Here is a 19,332-nt window from a genome sequence, read left to right as displayed (position 1 = left end):
TTGGAGAGACACCATTGTCCCAGGTTCCCACTGCTGCCAAGGCTGCCCAGACTGAGTGCTGTAATTAAAAAGAGCTGGGCAGCTTGCCTGCACTCCGACCCTGGTGGGAGGCTAGGACGACATCACGTCAGTCAAGCGCAATTCTCACAGCAGTCAGACATTTTGGTGGAACACTGAGGGGGATCATGTTTTTTTTTTTTAGAATCTGAACTACATTCCCTACATATTCCCACAGTGTTCCTTAAAGTCTAAAGTTGACTGAAGAGTTTCATTTACAGGAATATCCACAAATGCTTACACACATTTTTACTTTACTGTGAACATCACATCACATTTGATTTGGTCATTTCACACAATGGCAAATAAACGTGAACAATAAACGTTTTTGTATGTTTCGTTGTTTTTCTGCATTACACAGCTGATATAAATATTGTTCTTGGATAATGAATTGTTGATTGGCAGTCTTGATTCCAACAGGAAAAGTAAAAAGCACTGTGGCTTTGGCCCCCTTCAACTGAAATCAATCACTGAGGCTAGTTCTGTGCTTGGTAGGGGTTGAGCATTGGAATGTGACATCTTTAACTTTGATTTCACACTAAGAATAAGAAGCGGTACATGAAAGAAATTAAGCAGCTGCCATCATTTTCTCATTGTCTCTGCTGGTCTGAAAAGACAGCCTGCTCTCATGTATTTCCTACACTCCAATATTTACAGCCATTAAAGTCTTTAAAGCCATTAAAGCATTGACGTCATGTAAATTACATCCAATTCAATTAATACATTAGCACACTAACAGCACAATAGACCCAATTTTCATATAGATTCAAAAAAAAAATCCACTTAATTTTACCTTTTACACCGTCAGAATTCTTAACAATTTCAGCCATTCGTCCATTAATTCTCACTGAAACCAGAACAACACAAGCTTTTTTTTTTCTTTTTTAAAGAGTCCATATAGCAATGGGGATCTTCCTATAGCGTATGCTCTGCTTCTTCATTATATTTACAGAGAGTCCTCTGCTGCTTAAAGTATGGAATCTATATATCACTCTGGCCTTGGGGGCGGAGTCACTTGTTTTGAGTTTGAAGACAGTTCTGAAACAAGAGCTACGAATTTACTTCCAGCCTCACCCTCAGATACCGGTTGTATTCCATGTAGAACGAAATTTCCCAGTCCTGTGCTAACCCAAATCAATATGCCAGTCTTATCCTTAAAGAAGTGTAATTTACTGCTTGATTTGCAAAGCAAATCAGGACTTACAGGATTTACAGAAAGCAATGAACTGTTTTACAGCGGGCAAAAACTTGTTTTGAAGAATAGATACTGAAAAACAAGGTTTTGCCAGTTTGCATATTTACAGTGTTATCGTTCATTGCTTATTGACTGTATCCTTCAGATGGTTATTTATGACCATCAAACATTTGGCATTGATATCTCAGAAAGTGTATCAAGTGCCTGCAGCACTTCAATCGTTTATTAAATAGATCAAAGTGGCAGGAGTGGTTGGCAACCTGGAATGCCTACGAATCCCATCCAGTGTTCTCTCCCTGTGTTGGCCATTCCTCTGTGCTAGCTCAACAGATTCACCCATCAGGCCAAACACCCAAAAATACAGATGTGCAGATTCTATCCGGCTCCCCTGTTTGACAGTTCTGTCCATTCTGCAGTTCTTTGGCTCACTGGGGTAAGGGTTAGCAAACTGAGGAAAGTCTGGCTGTGTTTGAACGGACCCAGAGCTCCAAGCATGATACTGGTTCAGGCCTCTCCAACACCAACCTGTGTTTTCAGTAACTGCCTTGGATTAGCCCCAGGATACCTTTCAGGGTATGAAAGAGATGAGACTTTAGCCTGAGCGCTCAGCTACACCGCCTCCCCGTTCTCAGACAGGGAGAGCTGGTGGATCTTGATGTTTGGCACGGTGCCTTGGCCGGGTGACTGTGACTGGGCGGCTCTCCGGGCGGGTGTGTCCCCACCGATGCAGCAGCAGGTTCTGAGCAGGTTCTTGCTGTGAGCCCGTGCAGTCTTTCTCTTGTCTGGCCCCACCCCTACCCCCGAGGCCCCTGAAAAAGCTTTGCAGTCCTTGCCACCACCGGGGGAGGGTGTGCGTGACAGGGCTGTGTTGGAGGTGGGGCTGAGGCGTGATGCCCCACCTTGGGCCTTCTGGCCCAATGTGTGGAAATTACACTGGCTCTTGCCCGGGTGCCCTGGCTTGGTGTTCTGGGCTTTGCATTTCCGGCAGCCAATCCCAAGAACGTTCTGGAAGGCCTTCTTGAACTCCTGGCTGGAGCAGGGATAGATCATAGGGTTGATGCAGCTGTTGAAATAGCCCAGCCAGAAGGTGATTTTGAAGACCAGGTTTGGGGCTTTGTAGGATGGAAACACGGAGCCTGAAGCCACAAACAGCACACAAAAACACAGAAGAGAACTGTGATTCATTTTTAAAAGAACTTCTAATGGCACATAGGAAAAGGGCTCTGCAAATAAAATTGTTTTTTTTTTTCTTTCATAAATTTGGCACCCAACATGGGGCTGAACATCTCCATTTCCCACCACAGTTTGGAATGGGCAATCGTCTGCAATCACAACCATGTTCATGCTACTAACCCCAAGGCTAATTTGGGGGAATGCAGATTTCTCCTCCAAAATACGTGATGTCACCAGCTATTTCTTTTTATACCGCAGACTACAGCTAAGCTCAAACGGAGTGGAGTCGGAGGACGACCTCTCATATATAATATTGACAGATGTTATAGATTGTATGCATGCTGTTTGTATTTAACATGCTGAAAATCCTATTGTGTCCATTGTGACTGTAGACTATCATATGTGATCTCATATCAAGAACAAAAGAACTATCAGGCACACTTTCCTCCACACTTAGTGATAACCTGTAAATTCAGCTCATTACACTGTGGTTTTAAATAATTTGCTTATTAAATGTGGCTATGTTCAAAAGATAGCCAGCTGTCAGCAGGGAATAAATCTTCAGCTCATTCATAGATTCAAATTTAGAAACCTCCCAAGAAAAAAACATGGGTTGCCATATTGTGTGGCTACCTTTTGTAGTCTGACACCGTTCATCATTTCTGGATTCAATTTCCCTGCCAATGCCCCTGTTCCTAATCAAGGTGAATGGCTTTATTGAAATGATTTCATAAATCCCTCCCTTTCTGACAAGTGGACGAAGGCATCACAGAAAAAATTAATAGCAAAGATCATAGCGGGAAATTAATGGGGTCAGCTCATACGTTATGACAAAGCCACAGTGCTACCTTAAACGTAGGTGACTTTTTAACAGCCAATGCCTGGCGCATTAATGTAATTAAAATGCTCAAAACCCAAATGGCCTTGAAATGATCTGCCTTCAAAGACATATGGGGTAAAAGCTGTCCGCTTTATTGCCAGAGCAGAGAGGTTTGTTAATGGAAGGTTTTTGAAAAATGAGGGAGCAAAAGGAGATTGAGGAAGGAGGTGGAGGTAGAGTGGTACGTGGGGAGGGGGAGGGGGGGAGGGGGAGGGGGACAGTTTCTCTGAAAGCCATTCTCTGCTAGGAAGCTCAACACGCTCATTTCATTTCCTGCCATTCCCAGGGCAAAGGCCACTAGGCTCAGCAGCTGAATCCTCAAATTCTATTATTCTGTCCACAAGCAGTCAACATAATGTCTCAGGAAACCAAAGAGTGCATTAGACTGAATGCAGCGATCTTATTCTTTTTCTTTGAAGAAACGAGAGACACCATCTGTGTTTATATCCCTGAATAACTCAGAGATATGCCTACAGCAGCAGAGCCCAGATGGTTTTCAATCACGTATGATTTCCTTCATTGTCCTTCAGACAGTATATGGCCTGAGAATTCACGCAAAACTAACAACTCTCATGAAAAATATATAAACAAATAACAGGTAATGTAGCAATAATGACATTACCCACCAACCTTTCAACAAGTTCAACATGCGTATATGTCACTTCCTCATTTTGATGAGGTTGGCAACCCCCATTCTGGCACAAGTTCACTACAAAGTTAATTTAATCTTCAAAGTGACAAAGGTTGTACCAAAGTATTGCTTATGCCATACATAGCTATAATTACATTTTGTCCTTGAGTTGCCGGTATGTCATTATGGGGTGGTTATTATTGACAGCGTCTAAACAAAGGTTCCACGAGCTCCTGCTCCATGATAGTGACAGCTCAATGACAGTAGTTGCTGTTCCTTTGTAACATGGGCCACAGGTGTGGACAGTGAAGGACATTTCAACTGCTCCTATCAAAACCACAAAAAAAGGTTCTTTGTAACCCTGCTGCCACCACCGCTTGAATTGATACAAGGGTACATTTGTTTTACGCATTGAACCCGTCTGTAAGAGTCAGAGACCAGACAAGCTCTTGAGGTTATTGGGTTCAAAATGTATTCCACCCCACCGCATGTGGCCACTACCATAAATAGGCCTGCCCATCTCTGCTTTGGTCTGAACTGAAGACTGTTCGTGTTCTGTGTAGAGACTGGAGGGAATGCTGTGGGGGAAAGAGACACTGCTGGTTTGTCATTGGCCAGGATGATCTACTGTCACAGGATCAGCCTCAAAATAGGCCTGATATACGGCAAGCTGACATGTCAGCAAGGCGTGCTCTGTGCCAGCGGCGCTTTGATCCTCTGGAGGAAGCAGAGCATGCTGGGATTTGTAGATAAGTGAGAAGGTGATGGTGTTTTTCATTGTGAATGGAGGTAGCTTGCAGGTCAGGTGCAGCCCACGTCAGCAACAACGTCTGTGGAGATTTCTGTCGCTCACAATCTTCCTGAGACAGCTTGTCTTTCTCCTCTGCAGACTTTGCTATTAATATTCAATTACACATACAAATGTACATTGGACCTATAAGTACTTTTATGCTTAATGCTTTAAGGCTGGGTTGCCATGACAGAAAGGCCTGCATTATCACAAAAACATTATGCACTATATTTCAATGCAGCATTCTGGAATGTTCAAGACTATTAAGCTTTTATGAGGATCTCTGCTTGTTGCAACACCCAGCATTATCCAAAATAAATAGCATCTTACAGAGCAGCTAGTGGTGCATTCTATGACCGCTGTCTCCTATGACTGCTGTCTCCCTAGAATTAAATCCACTCCGCGGCAGCAGTCATAAAGGTGCATTTCCTGAATGATGGAAATATAGCCATTTTCCGATTCTTTACAAGGTCATTGAGACTGCAGCGGAGGAAAATTGGATGCTGCTTGCTCAAGCGCAATAGAACTGTTGATAGCCGCAAAGAAAGAAAGGTTTGTCACCTCCACTTTTCATTTCTAAATATGCTTATCAAAAATAAAAAACCTGTATTTTTCACTGACAAATGAGCAGCAAAATGAATGTGAATAGCGTACATGAGAAGCATCTCAAATAATTGTATTCAACCACGAAGACCGTGGTCTTATCATAACTGTTAAGAATACACCTCTGTAGTGCTCATAATTTATTCCCATTTACATTTGGATTGTATTTACTCATAAATTAAATCAAAACTAAGCATGGCTAATGCATAAATGCATTGCTTTTAATATTCATTAATCCAGAATACTACTAAAATTGGTATATGAAAACAAATGTGTACATGCACAGATGTTACTGTTAACTTGACTGCACCAGTACTGCACTAAAGAACATTACACAGTTAGGAGATCTGTTTGCTTGACAGGCAAAGCACTAATCCCAAATGAAAATGGGGTGCACTGCTCGTGTGCAGACACATATTTTAGATCAAAACCAATAAAAGAACGGCAGAATGGTCTCACCACTATAAGTACACCAAGAATAGGCCATCGGCTTTCCATTTTCTCTCTGTCTTCGAGTCTTTCTGAATACGGTTTCCGCAAATCGTTCTCCACATCTAGATGAGGTTGATTTCTATTTCATGGTTTAACAGACTTCAGCCTTGATAAATGCCCATGCAGACGTAGGAATGGAAATGGTCTATTATAGGAAAATGAAACAATGGTAAAACATCAACACACTCCCTCCTCAAGAGGCTTATGCTTTTTCTGAACATGGAGACACATGGCCTTGCATCAAGAAACGCTGTCACCAGAAAGATAAATGAAAATAGAAAAACCAGATGTGGCCTACGGTCAGAGCCAAGTCCTAGATCCTGTGCATGCCAAAGGACTGTACATGACTTGTATCCTTTCCAAAGCTGTCTCAACCATTTCTTTCTCTATTTTGCCTGATTTATTTGATAAGACACCCAAAGGCCTGGTCAGCTTCAGGGATTTCATTGAAACTGGCCCATGGATGTTTATTCTGTTATGTCATTCAAAGTCATAAAATCAAAATTTGCATTGTAAACATCTACTGGTTGCAAGTGGTGTAGCATTAAAGATTTTTTATGTAAAGCGTTTGTGTACTGTTACATATAAATACAAAAATCCATCTTTCAAGAAGCTAGCAACACATGACTGGAATTCTGTGAGCAGGTGACCGTCCAGTCAGGGTGTTCTGGGAAATGATATTTTCAGTAGGCTCTATTCTTTTGATCTAGAGCCATTCTGTGAAGAGGTGAACAGCTGTATTTCATGGAAAACCTTGCTATTATATTACAATAATGTATTTGTAAAGTAATAAAATGAGGTGCGATAAAGCAGAGGAAATCATACTTGGTATTAATATTTAATTAAAACCATTAATTAAGCGTGTGCAGCCTCCATAAACAATGATTGAGGACTAGCCCATCCAGAGCATAATAAGGTTGTACTTTTATTAAATAGGTGTTATGTATTATGATTAGCTGGTATCCACCAGAATTCATCAATTCTACATTAATATTACTGACTACATTTTAAGTCAAATGTTTGCATTTGCATATGATCATATTCATAAAATGAATGAAATACAATGGTAACACAATTTAAATGCACAAAACAAATTGTGAAAAGGAATTTATTAGCTAGCTCTAATGTTCCTCTTTAGTGCAAGCTGGCCATATCAAATTAGTTAACGTTAGACAGTTAGCTAGCTAGCTGTGTAGTAATGGTGTAACAGCTATACCTAAATAAGTATTTGGTCGAGCCAATGGCGATTGTAGATTGAGATTAAAATTGTTTTTGAAATACCAAGGTTAATAAGAGATAAATAAGAGATATCGAGGTTCATATATCACTGTTTTACACTGGAGAGCTACCACACATCAGTGTAATTAATGAGAGGGGCTCCCAAGTCCATCCAGATAATGTACTAGCACCATGGCAGCACTATCTATGGCTAGGAGTTCCACAAGGTGACATCCAGTTACTCCTTCATCCAGGGAGGACAGCTCAGTCTGGGTTTGTTGCTATATCATCCCATAACAGAAACATCTGTGGCTGACTGGGACCCAGCCATTCTTCTACAAGTATTGCAGCCCTCTAGTGCAATTAATGTGTGACACAGTGGATAATTGAGGAAGTGGTGGCTACCTAAAAATATATATAGGACTCACATGCTAGCCTACCCTCTTCTGAATTGGCTGAGGATGTTGCAGGGATGGGAAAGACAGTAATGCAATGCACAAAGGCTAAAAATGTATCTCAATGGAAAAATAAAACATTACAAAGATTCACAAGCTCCAGTTTGTGTTCTGAATATGAAAACGGACAAAAAAGGTCAGTACAACTGCAAGAGAGGAATGAGGTACCACAGGTATGACCTGTGATTATGCAGCACGGGGGAGACTCACCTATGGGCATCACCAGGAAGAACGGCAGCCAGCAGAGCACGAAGCAGCCGACCACGATGCCCAGTGTCTTTGCGGCTTTCTTCTGCCGGGAGAACTTGATCAGCCGCAGAGCGAGGTTGGAACGGCTGTTCATGGCCTCCTTCTCTGAGGTGGCGGCATTGCCCCGGTGTATGCGAAGCATCACCTCCCCCTCCTTGCGGCCCTCCCTCAGGCTCCGCGTCTCCCGCCGGGCCACCACGTACACTCGGCAGTACATCACCAGGATGACGGTCAACGGCAGGTAGAAGGAGACCACGGAGGAGAAGATGACGTAGGTCGGGTCCTCCGTTATGTTGCAGACCGTCTCGTCCTCCGGCGCCGGCTCCTTCCAGCCGAACAGCGGGGCGATGGAGATGGTGGTGGAGAGGGCCCACAGGCAGACCAGTGCCAGTAGGCCCCGTCGTTTGGTCACGATGGTCGGGTAGCGCAGAGGGTAGCTGACCCCGATGTAGCGGTCCACTGAGATTATGCACAGGCTCATGATGGAGGCCGTGCAGCACAGCACGTCCATCGCCGCCCACATGGCGCAGAAGGGCCGGCCGAACACCCAGCGGCCCAGGACCTCTAAGGTGGCGGAGAAGGGCAGCACGGTGGTACTCAGCAGCAGGTCGGCGATCGCCAGGTTGGCGATGAGAAAGTGGGTGACGGTCCGTAAGTGCCTGTGGCAGACCACTGAGAGGATGACTAGGATGTTTCCCAGCACCCCAAAAAGGATGAAGATTCCCAGTACCAGGCCCAGTGCCACTGCCCTGGTGACGTTGAGTTCTGGCACGGATGCCTGACTGCAGTTAGAGCAGTTCAGGGGTAGAGAGACTGGAGTCATATTCTCTCCTGGAGTTACTACCTGCACATTGTACTCTGCCATTTTTCACTAAGTCAACAATGGTGATTATGTCTACTCACATAAAAAAATGTGTAGGTTTGACTCTCCTCACAATAAATGCAATTAAGTGTAATACAAAATGACTTGCCATGTGTCAGACTCAATCAAACATTCGACAAATTACTTGCTTGTGCGTATTGCCAAGTAAAAAGTGCATACTGGATAAACTACATGCTATTATTCAATAAACATTAAATAAGCTAACTGGAAATTATATTTCAATTTTTTTATATTTGTGCTTTATGGATGTTTGAAGCTGGCGGTCCAATAAGGACTGGAAAGTTGCGAGTTGCGATTTCTACATAACTATTTTCGCCTGGTTCCCTCATGTCACAGTGCCTTCTGGGAGCTCATGCTTGGCAGCAGTTCTTCTCTGGGATTTTTGCCTCCGGTTAATATGTGGTACAACTGCCCAAAGGGATGGTCATTCTGTTCTTTCATCTACAGCATGAAAACCAAGATTGTTTCCTGATAATGCTGACAGTCTCACCTGTGCACAATGTTTGAAGCCCTCCTTTCAACAGTGGGCCACAAGCCCTGTAAACTGGTACCATTTAGTCCATGTTGCTGGAATTTGAAGAGATTCTAGGAAAAGTTATTTCCCACTTGGCACAATGATTGTATTGTGTCCTTGATATCAAATTATAGAAACTGAACGATTAAAATAAAACAAGTGCTGGAGGAATCTGAGAAGAGAAAGTTGTGAAAGGGCAGGTTGATGTCAGCTTCTGTCTCTGAAGTGTGGGAACATCTCGTTGGATTTGCTCAGAGAAAAACAGAGTAACAGTCAAGGTGCACTGCTGCCATAAATCCCCCTGAAACACAGACACACGGACCAGAATGAGAGCTCGGCATTAACTTTGAAAATCATAATTGCACGGAAAACCTTTACCCTCAGGTCTCCAGACAGTAGATCTGAGCCAATGATTGCTACCAGCTTCAGTTTGGAGTACGTTTGTAGACCGGCTCAGTAAATCCCCCACCCTTATAACTTTAAACATTCCCAGCTCTGTCTCTTTCTTATTGGAGGCAGTATCAGAGACATTTTCATGAGTCAAGATCTTTCAAAAATCATAATCCTGTATGGCTTTGTACAAATAATCTGAATACTAGTAAATCGGCTAAATTTGAACTGCATTACTGTTGTTTGGGATGCTTATTTATTAATGCTGTCTCAATGGCTGTTTATTTTATCATCTAAGAGCAAGTTATATTTGCCTCAATCACTGCGGAAACATTTGTTTCCCGAAAACAGAGATACAGAGGATACTCGTGGCCATGTACCAAAATACAGGCACATTAATCAAATCTTCATGCATATTTGGGTGTAATGTTTGGTGAGGTATACCAAAAAACAGGAGCAAACGTTTCTTGATTTAACCTTTTCATTTATCATGAGTATCTATCTATCTATCTATATATATATATAATGCAGTGGGTGGGGTGAAATATGGCAAGAGGTTAATCTGTAACAGCAAATAAGTATCTGCATTGCATATTTACGCATATATATCCCTCTTCCCATTCCAGCACATTGTTATTCTTTGTCTTTGTTTAATCTTTGCAACAATTAATCACCTGCTTCTGGAAAGAACTAAACTGGCATATTTTGAGAAGAATGGGATGAACAGATCCTGGGGAAAGATTCTGCCATCGTCTGTGAGACATATTAAATGAGATTTCTTTTAGTGCTTGAGCCTGACCTTGTGACGGTGGAAATGCAGGGGTGGTCTCCAATCTAAGCGGGTGGCTGATTAATGGAAGGATACTGCTACCAAAGCTCTGAGAAATATTCTTTTTCTACCTTTTTTCTTGTGAGGACAGATTTTCTGATTTCTCTGGCACAAGGTCAAGTCAATAGATCCTTTCAAACAGCTCTGCATCTCAAAATCTCAAAGGGGGATTTCAGACCCTTGGAAAAGTCATGATCGATGTAATTATACTTGGAGATCTAGGGTCTTTTATCTCAACCCTGTTCATTGGAAATTCTGTCCTGGACACAGCAAAGGGCATAGAAAAGAGAACCACAGCATTTGCCCAGATCAATGAATTAGCTAGGAGCAGCTTTGTTATCATTTAGAAAGGAACCAAGGTCTGTGAAGCCTGAGAGAAACTGAGACCAGTTTAATGAAACTCACCATACTTCCTTTTCCTCTCTGAGAGTGGATTTGAAATACTGTATGTCACTTTGCTAGGTTTTAAGTATTTGATGCTTCACTGCACCACCTTTAGTTTTCATCCATTTTTTGTACCACTCAGTTGTTCCACCATGTGATGTAACTCAATGGGCCCCATTTTAAGTCAAAGCGCAGTTGTCTAACACCAGCAGTAACTCACGGTGCTGGCAAATTTGGGTGTGTCCAACTCAATTTCCACGACACCAGACTTAAGCTGAACTATGGTGCGGTAGTAGAAGAGACTGGTTCAATATGAATAAATTAACAGAGGGTGTGATGGAGGTTTGTTTTATTATTGTCAATCAGAGTCCCGTTTCATTCTCTTTAAAAACAGTGCCTAGGTGCCACTGTCAACTGATAATTTTGTCATGGCCTCAAAGCAAGTCTGCTATGAGAGGCTCTGTTACGAACCATTACTTGTGATATCAAAACAAAGATGTGACTGAATAGTTTTAATTTGATATCGATTTCCCCCTCAAACAAAATATATTTTCCATGTATATGCCAGTGCTGGTATCTTTGATGTCAATTTTTGTTTAATACCACTATTTAAAATAAAGTCATACTACTTCAGCTAAGTTTCATTTATGCCAGGCATGCACTTGATGAGATGCACACTCCCTGGAGAAACAACTCTGCAGCCAACCAGTTTCTGCTCTCTCATGCATTTTTGGCATCCATTTATACACAGCTTCTGCATTTTTTTACATCTGTTCACATAGCTGGATAAGTACTGAAGCAGGTTATGTACCTTCCTCAAGGATACAATGGCATCTGAGAATCAGACCTAGGTTACAAGTCCAGGTACTAAACCATAATACTACACTTGTGCCACAGAGTCATGTAGAATACAGCATGCCAGAAGAACAACTTCCTGAGGCCTATATTGTAATGTACCACTGAACTGGAATGAAATGCATTTTTAACATTTCAAAGTTTCGCTGAATCATTAATCTAGCCCTGCCAAATGTACAAATAAAAGAAAGTTGTCAGCATATTCTGGGCTCAATGTATTGAGCCACAATTTTAATGGATAGCAACTGTCCCCTAAAAGCCACTGTAAATGCACTTCCTGTAAATGCACTCTCTGTTGTGCCACGTCATACGTCGTCCCATTATGTATTTTATTTGACTGTAGTGACGTTTAAGAAGCAGTGAACCTACAGGCATTCAGCAAATGTGCATCTTACACTGTTTGATGGGTGTGTAGCCGGTCTTTTGCTTTCCTAGTGACTCTCATTCAAGTAGCTTACATCGATTAGCTCGATACAGGTGCAATGCCTAGCTGACATTAGACTGCATAACTGAACACAGCTTGTGTATCAAATAGTCAAACTGAAATCAATGAAATATTTCTTGCATCTATGTTATGTATTCATGCACTCATGTGTGCAGTGCATTCATAATGCCACCAAAATAGCGCAATGCAGCAGCATTTGCTTTTACACCTAGTCTGGGTTGGTTTAAAGCACAAATGCAGTGTTGAACACCAGACCTGAACAGCGCTGAACGTTCCCCTTGACGCACCCCCTGTTTTACCAATGCGCGTTTGCGCTTCTCTTGTCATGAAAATGGGGCCCTTATAAGTGACTGCATCTTGGCACTCTCGCTGCGGCTTCTCTAGACACAAGACTAAATGAGATTACTTCTGGCCCAGATACAGACGGGAGTGGACTGAATGTCAATGTGTTTTAATGCTTCTGCTGGAACGCACTCTCAGGTCTCCTGTGATATTGTACGTCAAAATTTTATTTCTTCTTAAAAAAAAAAAAGAAAAAGGAAAGCTAATAATAGCAGCCATTTTGAAATTTTTGTCCCATGACTAACAATAGTGCACAGACTTGTATTTTATGCATTCTGAGACTGTTTATCCTTTGCCATTTGTCAAACGCACACCATTTTTGGCAGAGTAATTTCTAACATACATTTTTTGTGTCAAAACGTCAGTAATTCTCTTGTACCATATCCAGGTACAAGATTGTAAATATAAAACGAGTTGTGAATTCCTAAACAGAAATGCCTGCGCATGTGTGCGCATACAAACAACACTCACTTGAGGGTTTGCTTGTCAGGCTTCATTTCTGGCGCCATTAAGTGGATTTAATTTTGGATTTTGAAGTAAAACCAGTAAAAAGGCTTGGTAATGGATTTCAATAATGAAGTCACAGGCCTATTTTAAATAATTTCCACATAGACAAAACTTTCCCTTAAGTCAGTTTGATATACGCCGCAAACTAGATTTACTTCCTTTCTGCTGATAGTAATTAATGCTGTTTTTGTGTTTTTTAGCCTGTTTTTTAGCCTGCCCTCATTTACATTGCAGTTCATCTGTTTAATATCCGCAGTGTAAGAAGACACAGTAGTACATCTTTGCGAAGCCATTATTCTGAATGGCCTCCAAAGTACACCACATCTGACAAAATCAGACACAAGTGCAAAGAATCTAAAGATAAATTTTTCAGTTTCTCGTCCCTGCTCTCTAATCGATGTTTTGCAGATGTGCTGGGTGCACCAGATAACAAAAATATAGTATTGTATTTACTGATTATTTGTGTGCTTTGTTGCTGTTCCCTTATTTGTACATTTCCTGACAATACAGCATTTTGAAATTGAATTTGACTGATAGTGCTGGCAAAGAAATTGTCTACGCTGGATATGGTATTCTGACTGAAAAGGTGTTCGTTTCATCTCTTAGATACTAAATGACCTATTATCACTCATAGCAAAGTCCTGCCTTTGGGCATTAGCTTATTGAAATCAGTATTAATCTGGAATGGTCTAAAATATCAGTCACAGCTGTCCCATGCAGCCAAATGTTCATATTCATAAAACTGTGGCTGCTGTTTACGTCTGGCTTTTTCAGTGACACACATGATGACCAGTATTTCTCTGGAGACTCAAGCATATATAGAGTCTTGCGACATATTAACTGTGTACAAGCTGTGTGCACGTTCAGAGTTGTGCCCTATCCTTAAAAAAAACAGCAATTGTGGACACAGTATTGGTATTTCTTGCTTGATCACACTGCAAACCTAACATTCCACACCTGATAGCCAGTACTGAATTTGTCGCTCCGGTGCAGGAACTTTTAGGGACTTAATTTAAGTTCAGGTTAGAAATGTCACTTGAGAGATCTTTTCCATTCCTCTTGCTTGCCCATACCCAGAACCCCCATTTTCAATTTGCTCTTTGCCATTTTTGCCAAACGGTTCCTTCTGGCTCCCTTCTTGGTGTATTTAAAGGCCATCCAGTATTCTTCTGAGACATATTTGTTGGTATGGGGTCATAAGCATTATTTGCACAGGCAACATCAAAAGGTGTGTATGAAAATAAACCCCACTAACTGTTTATTTGACATGAGACTTTGTTCGATTTCTGGTGACTGCAGCATGGCCTATTCCAAGCCAACTTTCCCTACTCCACCAACCCCTTAGGGCATTCCAATATAACGCACATAAATATGACAGTTACATAATATATATTTCTGAGTACACTGCTGTTATTCAATACACCTTAAGCTGCCTGTGATCAATTTTTCACCTCTTTGAATAAAACGTATTCTTAATTAGACATAAATGAGCAAGTAATCATCTTCAAGAGCCGAAGCTGTTTGAGAAGCGAGAGCCAGTGCGTTCTGCTAACCCGCAGAGGCACTGATATTGAAAACTGTTTTTTTGAAGATAAAGAAACGGTGCAGAAGAGGTCGTGTATTCAGTTAAACTCCGTTGGTAGCTCTGAATTGCTGCAGTCATGACTGGCACTGAAGCCAAGCCTCCTCTGTCTGAGATTAAATCACAATTATAGCTGCATTTCGCTGAACAGATATCAAATGCTGACAGCAGTATGCCTTCTCCAGAAAGCATATTTTGTTGCTAATCCTGTGAAAGGCTGTAAACCAAGTGAGGACTGTGGTCTCTTATCATTGTGATAAAGGAAATGAGAGTCCCTTTAGGAAAATTCCATTCGCTGGTATTCTGAAGTAGGAATAAATAAATAAAAATAATTTGAAATTATTGGAAATAAATGGTGCAGTCTCAGTAAAACCTGGTGCATTAGGAATTAGATACTGGTGCATTAGGAATTGAGGTCATTCAGAATTCTGAAATTCTCATCACTTTGAAGGTGGCATTAAAATATACAAAATTTGAATCCTTTATTGGAAATCATATGCCTACATAATGGTTTCCTTATTTTTAAACCATGCTTAAATTTTTAAGCCTAATAACTTTAAGCTTAATAACTAATAATGAAACCAGCAAGGATTAGAGCCTCTCAGGTAACATGATGCAAACATGGTATTTAGATTGCACCAGAAATCTGCAATAATTATTAAGTTATTTTATTATTTATCCAGGCAGGCCTCCACTAAGACAGACATTTCTTTTTCAAGAGGACGCTGGTCATAGTTATTAGGGGGGTCCTCACAATGACATTACAGTTCCAGTTCATTCTCTTCTCCTTTGCCGTATCTCTAGAGAGGGGTCTGTTGATTTGACTGTTGACTGTTCATGTGAACACTGTTATTCATTTTTCCATGCAAAGGTAACATTGACATAACTTGGTATCCTTTCAACACTTTGTCTTACCTGTGTGCTGCGGCATTGGTTTTTAATGGTAAACAACAATGGAATTCTTCACTTTTTACAATATTAGCCAAAGTGAAACCAAAATCGAACTAAATATTTGAAGAGGATTTGCTTGCTGAACATTCATTTAATAAACCTGCTACCAAAAGTATTCTAGGGATAATATTTACATAAAACATGGTCCAACAAAGGAGTTAAATACCCCTAAATTGCATTTAATTTGCACAGCACAGGGTCTTGATAAAGTGTTCCCTGTGCTGTGCAAATTATCTAATGACCTAGACACCGTGCAGGCGTGGCCCGTTCATGAGGGGGGATTGGCGGGGCTGTTTTGATTGCCATTTCAAATTCTGTTATTATTATTTAGTTCGATCACTTTAAGTAAAATTTATTTAGCGAAATAAAGCAAAAGATAAAATAAAACTTTAACACACTATTATTCGAACCCTAACCCAATACAGATTAACCAACGATATTCCCACGTTAAACAGCAAATGTTCACTGGTTATTTTGGTTATGATCTTTGACAAAAACCAATCAAGCCATTTAATAATAAATTATGATTGATGTTTTATTGTTAATGCGTTCGGGGGGCCTGATAAACGGTTCCAGAAATACAAAAACACGCATGTTAGACAGAGGTACTGCCATTAAGCAAGGTCTTCACATAAAAATGCCAGCAGGCTTTCCCACAACCTTGACATTTCTTGTTTTTACTCGGAGTTTCGTGACTGAGTAGCTAATCTATATCCTACTTAAATGCAAATTACTGTCGGTCCCAAAAGAGCAGAAGAACACAATGAATTACATTTTCAAATCACGTTGAATCTCCTTGGCATTTTCATAATAGCAAGCACTTCAGAGAAATGAATACCTTGCGTTAAATGCGCCCCTAAATGACATTTTTCAACCTGAAGCAGCAGGAAATTAATCGAGTCTATGTATCTGAAAATGTAAATCAGTCTACCACAGTCTCATGAATGAAAATACTTACGTCCTGATTTGCGCTTTCAACGCATAGCGTGCAGAATTTGAAATATATCTATGACGGGATGTAAAATATCCAATTAAAATACAAATGCAAATTTAACATAAAGACCCAGTTGTGTACCTTTGAAACGTCAACGAGATGAAGAAAAAAATTAAGATTATTACAATTAAAGTAAAATATACAGCCTAGTACACTGCTTGACTACATCGTTGTCCCGTGCGCCTTTGTGCACAGAATAGGTGCCAAAATACCGGGAATTTATAACGACAATCACAGCCAGCAACTGGTATAACTGAGCTACATTTTAGACTAAATTTGTCTTAAGCAACGTTTGATGTAGCAACGTTAGTCTACAATAGCCTTGAAGATTATAACGTGTTGTAAAAGCAGATGCCGAGTAACCATAATACTTTGTGTTTCCAAATAATTTTTGGTAAACACGAATTTTAATGTACACTGTAAGTTATTCTATTTCAAACTTTCTCAACAAGCGTATCAAGTCATTTTACAATGAAGCTATGCTTTTTAGGTGCAATCTTTATTGTCGACAATTACTTTTCGAGAAATGTCTGCCCATGAACGCCGTGGGTTATAACTTACATTCTGATAACAAGAACCGTCAATTATTTCTCGAAATCGAACGTTTCAGGTAATTGATAGGTTACAGAATTATCTACACCAGTCACTTACCTTGTTTTTTGCAACTGGATCCTGGAAGGGAGTTATTTGGCTCGACTATATTTTTCAGATAAATTCACATATAGCAAACTGCCACAGATGGTTAAATAGGAAAACGATAAAATAAAACAAACAGATATGAAGAATACTGTACATTAACACTTTATCTAACGTCAATTGCACGAAGCGTGACACTGGATGTGGAATCTTTGCCTTTCAGTCCGCATGACATAGTACTATGAACTTGCTGTTCGCTAAGTCACTGCAAGCAAGCCGAGCGCGCTCCTATTGGAAACTTGGATTTACTGATTGGGGTCTCGCATTACAAGCGCTCTTCTTAAGGAATATGAACTATGAACTCCTTAAACCCCCCCCCCCCCCCCCCCCCCCCCCCCCCCCGTTACACCCGTTTCCATTTACTTCCCCTCCCTCTCACCTTATCTTTGTCCCACCGCCGACCAGGTTTGCCACGAACTAGGAGTCACTTTATAAATTATTAAAGTCCGCAAAATGCTAGTATAAAATTGAAAGCTGGGAGTTTGTAATGTGTGTATACAGACTTCTGATTTATCACAATATTATTAAACAAATAATATCATAAGTTACATGTGTGCGTAAAAGCTTTAGGATAACTTTCTTTCGTTTTATAGATTCACACTATAAACAGCAGCTACATTAATCCTTTAAACCTAGCATGTGGAACGTACTTTCAAATCCGCAAGAGAACACAACATCTTCCACACTTCATACAAATAGTGAAAGTGATTTGTTAAAGATTCGAAGTGACGCTTTTTTGAAAGTAAGTGACAGACCAGTTTAGACTTGTGAAACGGTTAGTTGGATCATCTCCAGATAATTATCGATACATTAAAAACTTGTCAAACTTGTTACTTTTACGATATATTTGAATATCATATTTTCGTTACTAATCAGAGTGGGCCGCTGGCATAAACACTCTGAAGTCGTTACGGCCACAGCCGTCCCTGGGCCACATAATTCAAGTTTTTTTAAATGTGATTTTGTGATTTATGTAGGAGCACTTTGGGGCCAGCCAGCATGTGGGTCACCAAAACCCTAAGGCTGATTCTGTAACTAGTCGTTAGGAGTACTTAAAATGTGGGTGCAACCAATCAGATTTCTTATATATCCATAAAATAAGAAAGATAATTTATTGAAAATGTAGCATGCATTTTCATGTATATCGTATTTTTAATGTGCATAGATCAATTAATCACAGTCTTTTTATGAGCCTGCAGTTGAATTATATTCATTATTTCCTTGCTCAAAGTTTTTGAATCAATTTAGAATTTACTGATCGTTTTGCCTACCCTTACACAGGCCTATTCCATTCCATTTGTCCATTGAGCTCTACCCAACCCAAAAAAAAACATAAATTGTTCTGATGATAGTTATATACAAAAATAATATACAATAATTAATTAATAGATGTTACACACAATTTCCCATCTCAGGATCCATGCAAAATGCAAAATGTAATCACTTTTTAACTTGATTCAATAGAATTATAGATGGAATCTTTCAAGAGGTGTTAAAAGTGGCACCCAAAGCTTCCTAGCTTGTTAGCTGATGGCATTATCGGGGATGGAATGGGGTCAGGACCATGTGAAAGGCTTGACGTTCTGTCTGGGAGGAGTACCTGTTCATAAACTTGCTTCATACCGCAGATATCTGGATAATTTCTGGCCCTATGAGTGACACTCAAATATGTTTTCCATGTTTTATGAGTAGTGAAACACAAACTTAATTAAAATGCAATTGACAGCATTTGGCAGCCTATTAACTGACTTCAATGCTTCGTGGTTACAATGGAGCAATAAGTTATGTGGCCTCTTTGTCAAATACGTTTTACCTGGAAGGTGACTGGAGGAATCCAGAAGTTTGAGACTTGGGCACACAAGATGTTTGATTTAAAATATGATGTGCGCAAATACAGCCGAATAAACCAAACCACAACTTAAGTATATTGCTGTTATTTTCTTGTGTAGTTGCATGATACTTCTGCGGTGTGGTTGTGTTATTCATGCATGAGGCTCAATCAGCAGTTAAATCTACATTTTGAGAGGTTTTACTTTTTTCTAAAGATTACATATTTAAGATTTTAAGCTTTAGAATGTTCAGGTCCCATAACAAAGCATAACATAACATAACAAAGCATTGTCTTGTATGAGACCCCTACAGTATGAAGGACGCAGTGTAGCACAGTGGGTAAGGAACTGGGCTTGTAACCGAAAGGTCGTAGGTTCGATTCCCGGG

At 40.4% G+C, this 19,332-nt stretch overlaps 2 protein-coding genes across 2 annotated transcripts in view; one reads left to right on the top strand and one right to left on the bottom strand.

Moving 5' to 3' along the window:
* Nucleotides 1-19,332, top strand: part of tmem230b (transmembrane protein 230b) — a 47,306-nt gene that overhangs the window by 7,444 nt on the left and 20,530 nt on the right. The window lies entirely within an intron of this gene.
* Nucleotides 830-17,351, bottom strand: adra1aa (adrenoceptor alpha 1Aa). Its single transcript, XM_064347529.1, has 3 exons — nucleotides 17,071-17,351; nucleotides 7,705-9,441; nucleotides 830-2,388 (listed from the first exon to the last, which is right to left on the bottom strand). The coding sequence occupies exons 2-3, from the start codon at nucleotides 8,606-8,608 to the stop codon at nucleotides 1,862-1,864; spliced, it is 1,431 nt and encodes a 476-aa protein (XP_064203599.1). The 5' UTR covers nucleotides 8,609-9,441; nucleotides 17,071-17,351; the 3' UTR covers nucleotides 830-1,861.

The sequence above is a fragment of the Anguilla rostrata genome, chromosome 8 (assembly GCF_018555375.3).
Source record: "Anguilla rostrata isolate EN2019 chromosome 8, ASM1855537v3, whole genome shotgun sequence".
Classification (NCBI taxonomy): domain Eukaryota; kingdom Metazoa; phylum Chordata; class Actinopteri; order Anguilliformes; family Anguillidae; genus Anguilla; species Anguilla rostrata.
The sequence above is the reverse complement of the archived record's forward strand: the minus strand, read 5'-3'. Positions and strand labels throughout refer to the sequence as shown.